At 39.8% G+C, this 12947-nt stretch overlaps 1 protein-coding gene across 4 annotated transcripts in view; it reads right to left on the bottom strand.

The window, feature by feature from the left end:
• The window catches only part of ptprsa (protein tyrosine phosphatase receptor type Sa), a 240661-nt gene that overhangs the window by 68058 nt on the left and 159656 nt on the right, over positions 1 to 12947 (bottom strand). For all 4 annotated transcript variants that reach the window (XM_085381289.1, XM_085381288.1, XM_085381291.1 and 1 more), the window contains 4 exons: positions 2913 to 3182; positions 2091 to 2672; positions 1412 to 1548; positions 1162 to 1306 (listed from right to left, as the gene is read on the bottom strand). In XM_085381289.1, coding sequence (XP_085237415.1) covers positions 1162 to 1306; positions 1412 to 1548; positions 2091 to 2672; positions 2913 to 3182 — 1134 coding nt within the window. The remainder of the gene's footprint in view (positions 1 to 1161; positions 1307 to 1411; positions 1549 to 2090; positions 2673 to 2912; positions 3183 to 12947) is intronic.

Genomic DNA, 12947 nt, shown 5'->3' with positions numbered 1-12947 from the left:
GTTTATTGAGAATAACAATAGCCACTCCAACAAAGCATGCGTTTTTGACTTCTCTATTATTACAAAGACTGGCTCAGATCCACCAGTAATCCCTTAAATCCAGCTCTATTTTCAAGGTTCTTCACCATTAATGCATTACATCTTAATACACATCACTCTTGTGCTTTTTATTTATAATAAACCCAAAAGACAATGAATTTAATACATTGTTTTTCTTGTACCTACTACTGCATTTGACTGGATAAGCTGTGGGTATTTTCTTTCCCCACAGACTCCACCACTGTGCACTATGATATCACTGCTGTTATTTTTAGCTGGATGGTTTGAATAATTCAGTTGTGTTTCTACCATCAGTAAAATGAAATAATCAGTGCAGAACAGACTGCTATAAATTTAGAGGGTGGGCATTTTAGTAATTTAGGCGACTACTACTTTCTTTTTTTTTGGTCTTTCGTGACTAAATTCACATTGCTACTACACATACAGCTCATATAAGAGCCTTGGCGGTTTCAGAGGAGAACTGACATTTTTTGTGTCTCTGTCACGTGGGAAGTGCACTTGCTGTTGACAAAGGAGAAGCAAATATGAACAAAATTGAGAAGGGAAAGAAAGAAAACTGCCAAAATTGTCAGTCCACAAAGACTCAATATGTTTGACAGAGTACACTCACATTTTGGCACCACAGCTAATTTAGAAGATAAAATAATTCTCAAATCAAAAATAAAAATGCAAAACACTCAGTTTGAAAAGTCTTTACCCCTTTGTAGCTTCTTTTTAACCACCTTGCCACCAAGGTAGAACATACCGCCGTTGTTTTGGTTCATTAAGGTTAACAACACGAAGGTCAAATACAGAAATATCAATCCACAACAAACGGCAAGAATTCAACAACACAACAGTTAAATCAGTTTGCTATGTGGTCTTAATCAGCTTTAAACTGTGATTAGGAAGTCATTATTAAGGAATAAGTGATGATACCGCTGACATCAGAGAAAAGGGGAAAAAACACAAAACTCCATTAGAAATTCAGTTTAGTATTCAGTGTAGCAATGGTCCACAAAGGCGTACAGTCATGATGTTTTTTAACTGTGGCATAGATAGGAAAACCTCTTTGTTAGTGAAAAGAAAGTTAGACGGGAGACTGAATAAAGGGCTACATACTCGCTTGCAAGGTCTTCTGCGTAATGTCATTTGTGAAGGCTCCGATGCCTTTGTTAGAGATGGCTGCCAGGGAGAAGCGATACTCTGTGTTGGGACGGAGACCTTCCACAACATATGATGTTGTGGGTCCAAATGTTTTCTTCATCTGTTGATTAAAAATATGCCTTTTGACAAGTCTGAATTTAAATGACGTGCAACGTCCGATAAGCATTTCTTGAATGTAAAAACCAGCAAACACTAAGATTCTTACCTGGCCTCCAAAAGTGCTTTCCATATAACGAAGTTCATAACTTATAATTCCCTCTTTCTCATAGGCGGGTTCCCAGGTTAGTTGAATGCTGGTATCGGACACAGCACCAACCTGGAATTTAGATGGTTGACCTGGAACTGAAGAACACAGCAGAGGACTTTGTAGTGGGATAGGTTACTAGAAATTAGTTACAAGTTTCCTCCAAATACCAATGCAATAATATATTTAGGCTAATGAGAATTTACTTATTTTGCGGTGTCTAAAAGTGGATGTGCCCTGACGCTCATCCTTCTTTCTCAAATCGGGTTTTTTTTTTTATTCAGACTATAATGATCAAACATATTGTAACATCATTTGGAGATGTGAAGTTTGCACAGCAGGAAAGAAAACAATGTCTCTTAGGCACCGAGCACAGTCTGCTCAAAGTTTCAGAAAATATAGGATGCAACAGATTCATAAAAAACAACTGTTTATTTTCCATTTTCGCAGCATTCGTCTAAAGCCTTCTGCTTTAGGGGCCATATCGTTTGAAGAATTTCTGTATGACTTACTTTAAAGTTACCTAACAATGTGCTTTCAACATTTTCTGAACACTGAACAGATGCTCATCATACATAGTTTCAACACCAGCAGCCGAGCTGACCCAGTTAGGAAAATTCAGTCGGTATAGAGTCCTTACCTCCTTGCAGTACTTTGACATGGATGGGTTCTGAAAAAGGTCCATCCCCTACAGAGGTGAATGCTAAAACTTTGATTGTGTAGGTCTCTTGAGGAACTAGGCTCTGGATAGTGGTGATGAGGCTGTCCTGGACATTATGGATCTGCCAGAGGCTCATGGGCTGGGAGTTATCCATGGTGTAATAAACACGGTAGCCCTTAATCTGCCCATTGGGCTCCTCTGGCTCTTCCCACTGAACCATCATGGTATTTTGGGGAAGAATCTGGGCCTTAATGTTTCTTGGTGGACTGGCCGGGGCTTGTTCACCAGTCCGAGTTTCTACCGGCTCACTAGGAGGACCCTGGCCAATTGTGTTGACAGCTGAGACACGGATTTCATACTCTGTGTTGGGATAAAGGCCGCCAATGCTGTAACGTGTAGTGGTGATGTCGTCCATAGTTTCATATTTGCTGTCTGGAGACTTGGCCCTATATTGGATGATATAGTATGTCACTGGATCTGGGTTTCCTGAGTCCCAGGTGATGGTCACACTGGTGGCAGTGGTCTCCGTAACTACGGGGGTACCTGGGGGCTTTGGGAGAGCTGTTATGGTAAAAAAAAAAAAAACAGAAATTAAAGCAGTTAACAAAAAAACAAAAAAACGTAACACACTTGAGGCTTGGGCATTTTTTCCAGAGACAGGAATATTTTGGCAATTCAGCAATTTTCTGTATGTTTAAAACTTAACTGAACATAATGTCGATAGGTAGTCTATGTTAACTAAACTTATGAAGTCTATCTAGGTCATTGGCACCGGTCTTCACAAGCACAGTTTTCTCTTACATTTGACAGTGATCTGTGCCATAGATTCAATAATCCCAAGGCTGCTCATGGCGACACAGGTGTAGTTGGCTGACTCACGAACGTTGCTCAGTTCAAGAACGTTTCTACCCACTGGCATCTCATCCTCTGGCGTCAAATCCTCAGCGTTCAGCATCCATTTGACATAAGGCATGGGCGACCCCACTGCCACGCACGTTATGTTGACGCTACCACCGGGCATGATTTCCTGACTTGCTGGTGGAATGGAGAAGCGAGGAGGCACCCGCCGGACTGGGAGAAGGCATGAGGAAGGGGGAGAGGATGACAACAGAGGGCAAGGGCGTCAAAAAAGAGAGAGAGAGAAAGAGAGAGAGAGAGAGGTAACAAGAGAGGCCGATGAAAATGGACCTTTCTCCAGAAAATACTTAACACAAAAGGTTCAACATGGTAAATGTGAACTGAAACACAAAATAAAACTAGACTTTTTAAAGCATAAACAAAAAAAATACAAATAATGAGAAGGAACTAAACTAACAGAATTGCTTCAACAACAATATAGATTAACAATTAAGCAACGATTCATAGCAACAAGGTTCCATTGACCAATATTTGACCCATCACAGCACAATTAAAGACACAAAAATCTATTACGAGTTTCTCATCTTTGGGACTGAACTTCTGACAAATATACAACTACAGCGTAAACTATCCCCGAAGTATGAGAGTGTGTAGTAAAGGCCATGTGATAATGTTATCACATAAGACCAACATGGCAACCTGGAACTTCCTGTCCTATCAGGCACTCATGCCAAACAAGAAGTTAGCCATTACAGGCCTCTCCCACAGCACAGGAAGTGTAGGGTTACTGACTATTGACCATCTCCATGAGGTCACTAAACACATTCTAGCATATGTTTGCCACTTGACACCTGCCTCTACTTCCTGGTTAGCTTAAAGATGAGAAACTTTAATCAGATTTTTGTGGTTTAGGGTAGATCCACTGGACAAAGCCTTATTAAGATCTGACACGGTTCCATTGATAGATGCAGCTATCAGTTTCACAGACAGCATGCATAAATAGATCGAGGTAAATTAAGGAGTAAATGATAACAAAATCAGATATAAAAATTGAGATAAAATGCATAGAGGAATATAACTGAAGGGTCGCTAGCATGCCCAGACAAAAGACGATTGGAGAGGAAAGTAGAAGTACAAGATAGAGGATTTGACATCCGAGGGAAGTATAGAAAGAAAGGCAACAGAGTAGCAAAGAGTGACAGAGGAAGAAAAATAGAGGGAAGGTTGGAGGAGGGTAAAAGGGGGGGGGAAGGGAATAACCCGCTTCAGTGCTGTGTAAACTTTGTTTCTCTTTAGCTAATGTGACAAAATGTGATGGTGGCACATTGTCACATCGCAGTCCCAGTTAACACAAAATAAGTATTGAGGAACAAGTTGTGTGCCTAGAAATACACAGAAAAAGAATTATAGTAATTGTAGCCAGAGAGTCGACTATCACAGAGTGTTGAAGAAAGGAAACAGAACTGGATCAACAGGGAGCAGAAATCCAGGGGATAAGACAGAGAAGAGGTAAAAGGAGAAACAGAGGTAACTGAATTAGGACAGAATGAAAGCTAAGAGAGAAAAACAGGGAGAACCTCAAAACTCATGGATAGGACTGGAGATCTGAGTGGAAGGAGGTTGATAATGAGCCTAAAGTGCACGGAAAGGTGTAAACGGTACTGTGTACTTACATGTGTATATATAGATATAGTATGTGTGCAGTTTTTTTGTTTGTTTTTTGCATTGGTATAGGAATGATTGTGCAGAGTATGCAAAAGTTGGAGAGTGAAAGAGCATGATTTAGCAAAAGACACCATGTTTATGAGAGGCATCTCAGCAAACACTTGATAGGAGATCGTAACATGCAAGAGGATGGCTAGCTTAATGCTAACACAAATTAGCACACAGTTGTTGTAAACTGATAAAATGTTGGGTTTTCCTTTCCTATCTTAATCTAGGGTGGGTGACAATAGCTGGAGCACTGCTCTAATTATAGCATGCACAATTTCTTTGTATTTATCTGAACAAAATCTTTGGTTTAATTTAAACAAAAAAAGGCACAGACTGTTACAGGGTTCTATAATTTCTATGTATGAACTTTAACAAAATCTACATCTAAGTCAAGATGTCTGTTGGGATGGAAAGGTTAAAGAGACAGAAGGAAAGTAAAAAAAAAAAGGCATAGAAGGAAAAAAAATTATGAACTAAATGGAAGAGATGACTTCAGAGATAGACAAGACGGAAAAGACAGGGACGAGAGACAAACACAAGGCAGAACCAAACAGACCCAAGCAGCAAGACAGTAGACAAGACAGACAGAGGAAGACGGGCAGACATACAGTGACGCAGAGTATGGGCACGCAGACAAATTATACAATACGCAAAGGGGAAGAGGAGGGGTTTGGGGTTCTTGGAGAAAGGGGGAAGGAGGAGGAGGATATAAGTGGGGATAGAATAAGTAAACTGTGATTCTGGAAAAAGAAAAAAAAAAGAAAAAAAATGACTGAAAGTGGGTTTAGAAGTCTCACACACTGGGGCTTAAAATCAAGACTCAACTTCACGTCCCCCTCTCCCCACCTTAAACTTTGCACAAGAATGCAAATGTGACTTCGGAAGTCTTGGGATGGGTAGGTGTGATGTGTGTGGAGGTGGTACGCAGAGACTGAAGGGGAGATTTGGGAGGGGGGAGACTGAGAGTGGCGTCAAGGATAGGTAGCATTCCAAAAGCACACCGTGTCGATCCAAATGGGATTCATATGATCGTTGCATGAGACAGTTGAACTTTTCCAACAAAGTAAGGCACAAATATCACCTACACACACTATGGGGATTTTTACCTGGGAGCTTACATGATCTCTAACATGTAGCAGTCTTAGAAACCAATGCATCTTGCTCTCATGTAACAAACACTTTGGACAGTCCTTCCAGTTGCAGACTATGAACCTTCTGCATCCCGTGTTGTGTTTTCTGTCATCTGAGATATTCTGTGTACATCCTAACAATAGTTTATTGTGACCGGCCACAACTCTACAACCAAGACAAGGCCTAACCTTGAGGGCAAAAATGTAATTACTGATTTTTGAGAAAAAGGAAAAAGAAAAAAAAAAGCTCTCTTGTGGAGCACAAAATTATCAACGGTAAAAATAGACCACAAAGGTCTGTTCTTAAAAATATCAAATCTCTGAATTTTTACAATTGAACAAAATTTTTTTAATTAGAAGCAACTGTGGCTCTATAAAAGCCTGTTCTACCCTGATCCAGTTGAGATACACTTTGTTTTTTAAATGACAGACTCAAAAAAGTCAGTGGGGTAGATTATTCGAAAAACATGTTGAATTGGATAAAAGGAAAAAATATATATCTGCGTTTATTTTTCAAAAATGTCCTAACTGAACAACAAAGGTGAAAGGGCAGCCCATTCCTCACACGGACATGCATGGGTGTGGCTACGGCATGAGTGACATGTACAGGTGCGCCCCCATCCATTTGGGCAGACACCAGATAACCAATACAATCGAAAAAAATGTCACCCAAGCCCGTCCAAGCATGCCATCCATTCCCAAATATAGCATTGTTCCAGACACACACACACACGAAATCAAATTAAAGTAAACAAATGAAACTGAACAAATCCACAAAAAGAACTACGTCCGAACAGCATAGACAGTACCAGAGTGCAGCTGTGTTCAACAAATAGGTATGCATCAATACTATTAGATGTTTTTTTGTTTGTTTTGCTTGGTTTTTTATCTTGAATTTTGGTCTCCAATCCAAAATAATGGTGAAAACTCAATAGGGGAAACAAGGTTATCTGGGGGAAACTTCCAATCAAAGAGTGTCTGAGGGAGCGCTTCTCTCCCTGGGGCTCAGGTCAGCCAATGGACCGGGAGCTGTAGTGGCTGAGTGAATGAGGTTTCCCCACATAAACATGTCTTTGTTTACCTTTGAGTACCTATAGTGTCAGGCATCTAACACCAGTCACCTGCCAAATGTTGGTAACTTTTGGCTGTGGCTGGTGTGTGACGTAATGTTCAATTCACGGAGCCAATAAGCAAAAACATCCTTGCTTAAAGGCTTCCTGGTACTGGGCAATCTACTGATAAATGATATGCAGGTGAGTCTACCTGTCAACCGCGTCACCGTGTGTAAGACAGGTAAGTGAATTTGGTCTTTAGGTACTACAGGAGATCAAGAGCTGAAGATCCCTTCAGTTCTAACTCCAGATTGGCAGAAAAATGTTTAAATCTTAAGGAAAACACAACATTAATTCTACATCTAAATGTCAATGTCACATGCATATGGGTCACTGATATTACTGACCGGACACAGGCCTGGTGCGATACGACTTAATGTTCTGAGTAATGCTATGATAAGCTTAGATAAGATGTCTGCATGTGTGTGAAACCTTCTCCTACACTACCTCACAAATGTATTGAAACAGGAAAAAAAGCAGAAAGAATCCCAATTGCATGGACAGGCTCCTCATTCACAGAGACCAGGAGCCCAGCCGGCCCATTTGGAATTAAGAGAAAACAAACCAAACGTAGTGTACTAACAACATGTAATCTTGTTTCAAGCCCCAATGTGGAGAGAAAGACAAGAAGCCTTACACTGGACGAGGTGAAAAGCAGTCGAGAGAGAATGCCAGAGTACTGCACTAACTCTAATAGTGGGCAGTGTTGTGGAGGGATTTGTGCCAAAAAACAGAGGTCAGAAGGTGGACATTATCGGCCATTTTGGTGAGGCAGGTTTTGCTGCCCCAAAATGAGGGGGGAAGCCAAAATAATGTGCAGCCTTTAGTGTCACCTTGAAGCTGAGATTACACCCTCTTGCTGCCTGAGGACACAGGTGCAGTATAGAGATCCTTTAGTCACACTTGACTGGGAAAGGCCTTGGGCATTTACATATAAGCCACAGGGGTCGGTCTGTATTAACATACCTTGGCTGCGCCAGTGCTAAACACTCACTATGGGTGGCTCATCAGAATGGAAATTATTACCTAAAGGAACCTGACAAGAATCGTGGCAGGGGTATCTAATAATAGCAAGCAGTAGATTGAGGGGATTTCAAAGCAAATCACTCTTTTTCTATTGTCCTACAAGTAGATGACAAGCAGCCAAATGATACTGCAAGTATGTCCCCTCACTGTAAAGATACCTACAATGATTGTTATTACTCTGATTTTGAAAGAAAGTATGTTTGTGTATATAGCATAAGGAGGTTATACAACATTTGCTTTGTCTGAAAAATGAAGATTTCTGAAAACAACATGTTTTTTTTTAAAGTGGGTATTATCTCGGGGGACTCCTTGAGACAAACATCTAATAGAGATGGCAGGATTTTTGCTTTGGCCAGTGAGAACGTAAGGTGTAATCTAGCTTTCTTTCCCAACAGTACACACAAATGCATAGCAGGACATGCAAGCACATTCAAAACCAAGCAGATACCACCGTAGGAGGGTAAACATGCACATGCGTACAGAACAGCGCAGTCTTTCTGCATCACTGTTATTTTTAGCACTTCAAGTAAGAGCTACAGACTTAATATAGACACAGCCAGGTTTATTCTGTTTCTTTTGCGTGGTTTTAGCATACTTTGTGAACACTTTCATAGACCATACTGCTACAGTCTCTTTGACAGCCAACTGGTAAATAGAGGTAATGGAAGGGAAAACCTCCACTTTGTCCATAATAACTAGTAGATCTGAGATAATTGCCTATATTAGTCCTATGACTTTACTTAAGGACAAAGGATGGGTTTGTGCATTTCAGAGGAATGGAATAGGTGTTGTAGCTTGGGATTGAAACCTACGTCCACTAAATTCTAAATCTTTGAGGGGTTATTTTTGATATTTGGGCTTACTGTAGTTCATACTTCCATAAAACTTGAGGAACAAAAGAGGCTAATTAAAATAATCTGGCTATTTGGTAGATAGACAGATAAAACACAACGTTTCTGGATAATTTGGTATATGGTGTTGCCTGAGAAAATCATATATACACTCGGGACTGACTGATACCAAAGCATGTAATCTGGTAATGAGTTTGCTGTTGCGGTAGTAGTCATTTTTATGACTTTCAGATATGTTGGTTTAGTCCCTGGTGACTGATACACATGAAAACCACAAAAAGAGACTGGTACTAAGAATGTGCATCATCTCTTCTAGTTGAAAGAATGGTATTCCTGATCTGACTCTCTTAACTCCATGTAACACCTCTAACATAAAGCCATTGCTCCATTAAAAAACCCAGTAGATCTATCTCAAATATTCTCGAGACTAGCGGAGCTATGAAATGCACATGTATATACGAGTTCCCAAAATTGCGTGACACGGAGTTCAGTAAAGATCTGATTATTGCACAAAGCCAATCAAATCTACAGTTAAGCAGAAAACAACGTTTGCATTGATCTCCAATTCATTTAGCACTTTCTTCTTTTTGTGCCAGGACAATAACACGAATGAAAGATACAAATACGGCGCATTTTCTTGCGCTTTTTAGAAGCTTCATCAACCTGGATATCAATATTCCATGAGGAAAAGAGAGGGAGTGTGTGTGTGCGTGTGTGTACAAAGGAAGGAGGGCTTTTGAATAATAGATTATAATTTGATGGAGTGTCATGACTGCGAGGGAACACAAACAGCAGTCATTCAACAAAACCAATCACATTCTAGCTGCCGCCATTTGAAAATAAAAGTATCTCTGAGCACCCGCTAAGCAACAGCAAATTTGATGTCAAACTCATTATATTGTTATTGATCCACACGACACTGTAAATGGCATCCCTTAATGGCTGTCTAAAATCACCATGGAAGCCAATCAGGCCCAATCAGGTCTAATTTTTCCAGTAATGGATCGCTATAAACAAGATGACAGGAACACTGGCTGTATACACACTTATTATTTCATTCGACATTTGCATTTGCACTCCGAGACCCAAGAAGCAGAGCAGCGTCATTTTTGAAAAAAAAAATCTCACCGACAAATAAACCACAAAAAGAGACTGATGTTTTAACAGAAAAAAGGGTCACCAATAGATAAGGAACTAAAGGAAAACGCACAACACAACACTATAATCACAACACAAAAATAAAGAAATAAAGGGAAAAACAAAAAAAAAGTAAGCCAAAAAGGGGTGTGTTAGGGAAAATACAACCAAAACCAAAGAAAGAGAACTGAAGAAAAAAAAGGAATGCAGAAACAATAAGAGCACTGCGGCCAAACGGCTTTTGAAGAGGCATGCAAGCGCAGTTACATTCTCCCATCATGCAACAGGTCCTGTTATTTCCACACGCTGCATTTCCACTCAGCACATGCAAGAAAGCCTTTAGATGCAGAAGCAATACCAAAGGATGCAAAACGAGAAAAGGCCCCACAATGCAAACATAAAAGTAAATTAACAAGACCCGAGCTAATCGGGTTTGCTTTCATCATTTCTTCCTTTGAAAAGAAATCAAAATTTCTTTCATAATCATTTAGCAGTTTGGATCAGCTGATTAGTATCTCTTCAAATTAGTAATCAATTGAGCTCTGAAATAGGCAAATACAGCTAAAAATTTTTCTTTCCAACATGTTGAATTTATTATTTGTTAACGTGGGTTAAAAAAAGTAAAAAAGAAAAAACACACCAACCTTCTCGAAGCTCTGAGGGATGTAAAGGGGTTGATGCAGAACACAATGACATGAGGAGAAGAGAAAAATAGGGGAAACACAGAGAGAGTAAAAAAAGCCACCTCAAGGTGTTTAGCTGCAGCTACATTTCCCTTTTCTTTCATCTTTTTTCCACTCCTTTTCCCTTTCCCCGCTATCAGTGAAACCCGTCTTGAAAGTACACTTGCCTGCCCCACCCCCGTAAATAAACTTGAACCAAAACAATCAGATTCACCCCAGTGGCCGCACTGTCGCCTGGTAAGAAAAAAAAAGGAAGTGAGGCGCCACTGGAGTCACATCAAGCTTTCCATTCTCATAATTCAGAATTTCATAAGCTTCTTATAGCCACGAGGAGAAGCTCCTGCTGCGGCCGTACTTGCTTTTATTAGAGAAGGAAACAAAATCAAGAGAAAACAAAAAAGGAGAAAAAAAAACAAATGAGAGATTGAAAAGAAGAAAAAAAAAAGACACAGTTTGGGATGAAATTAGCAGCTGCAGTTTAAGGCAGTCCCACTAAAAATGTCATTGGAAGCCAATCAGAAGCACCGTTGTTGGGCCTTCAGTCGGGTTGCAGTCTTAATTTAGGATTTTTATATATGTATATATTTCCTGCTCTTAATTGGTCCCTACCGCAGCTGCTAATCTCAAGTGCATTTTGCTTTGTGAACAAAACATAGTCAACATCAAGTATCAAGAATCGATTGACAAAAGTTAACTGAAAACAGACAAAGGTCGACACCATCAAAGCATAACAAGTGTGTTACATAGCGTGAAAGTACTTAAGTATTTATGACCCTTGTGTACTCTTTTAAAGGCATGCTGATGGAGCCAGTGTTCATGGAGACTGCATGAATTGTTGGAAATGATATCACGGAATATATATATTTATGTATATATATGTTTTGACCAAAGGAGCTGCTGAACATCCCAGTGCTGTGTCAACAAAGTGTTCCCATAATTATTCATCAGTATTTAATGATGCCTGTAGAGTACTTGACTAGAATTTTCAATGACCCTTTTAACACCTACTATGCTACGTATTAGCAAGGTGGATAGCTACTTGACATTGCCCGCATCACAGAAGAGACAGCATGCGCCTCCAGGATAAACACTGGCAAGAACAGAAACTAATCTTGATGAACCCTTTTTTTTTACCTTCAGCTCTTCACAGTGGAATTTTTCCCTTTCCTATGCTGCTACTTCACAGGGTATGATAATAGCAATAATAATGAAAAAGCAGCTCCCTGACCCATTTTATAATGTCAGAGTAGTGAATTATTTATTGGGAACAAAGTTATTTGGTACACAGCAGAGGGAACAAACTGAGTAGATACGGAGGCATTTTTATTTAATATGCACAGTATAAATAAACCACGTCCGAAATGCATCTGCTTCAATTTATTAAAGCTCCCTCAACAGGGATCCATTGTCATTTAGCATTAGTGGTGGAGAGTACGCTTTTGTCTTCATTGTCTGTTTCCTATGAAACTCTATGTTCCCTGTGACTGATCGTTTTTTATATCTTCGCTTTGCTCGAACATTCCAGCCAAAATTACTACTGACTGTAAAAGCCTTTATAGATAATACACCAAAGAAGAAACATGGGAATACTATGGATTTATGCTCCAGAGCAGCATGACAAAGAAATAGAGGATGTATACTATTTATAATCTTTTTTTCTTTTTAAACAGAGCAGCCTACTCAGTTCTCCTCCTCCAAATCTAGAGAAGGCTGAGGGGTTGAGGTTTTGATTGGCGGGCGATAATACCTCGCCACTCAATCAAGACAGACTTACCGTTGTGCTCCTTTACCTGTAAAAAACTAATCAAAAAGACGTCCTTCCGGACTCTTTTTGGGTTCCAACTTTGACAGCGCGGGAAACATTTGATCGGGCACACAGTTACAGGTAAAAGGTGTCTTACAACCGATAAAGTAAAGACATACGGCTTGTTGTGCTACACATTTCCTTCCGAGTGAGTAGGGGAGGGCATTAAAAGAAAAAATGGAGCATAACATCATAACAGAGAAGAACATTAGTTGGTCAATTATAGTTTTACATCTGGAAGTTTCAGTGCATATGAAATTACATTTACGGGCAGGCAATACTATCAGTGCTAAAATATTGACACTACTTGGGTAATACTATTTTGCAAAATACATTTGGTGCAAATACAACTAGGCTAGAATGGAAGCAGTTATCATTTGTTAAGCTCAACAGTAATGCCATTTATGGCTGAGCTGCACTGTCAAGTTATTTTAGTTAGAATGGGTAGATGTTTTATTTCTTTATTATTCTTCCTGTTTTGTTTTGTTTTCTTGGCCTGATTCTTTGACCGGGTTGCTCCCT

The sequence above is a fragment of the Rhamphochromis longiceps genome, linkage group LG15 (assembly GCF_057381845.1).
Source record: "Rhamphochromis longiceps isolate RC_006_pf linkage group LG15, R_longiceps_female_GT1.1, whole genome shotgun sequence".
Lineage (NCBI taxonomy): Eukaryota > Metazoa > Chordata > Actinopteri > Cichliformes > Cichlidae > Rhamphochromis > Rhamphochromis longiceps.
The sequence above is the reverse complement of the archived record's forward strand: the minus strand, read 5'-3'. Positions and strand labels throughout refer to the sequence as shown.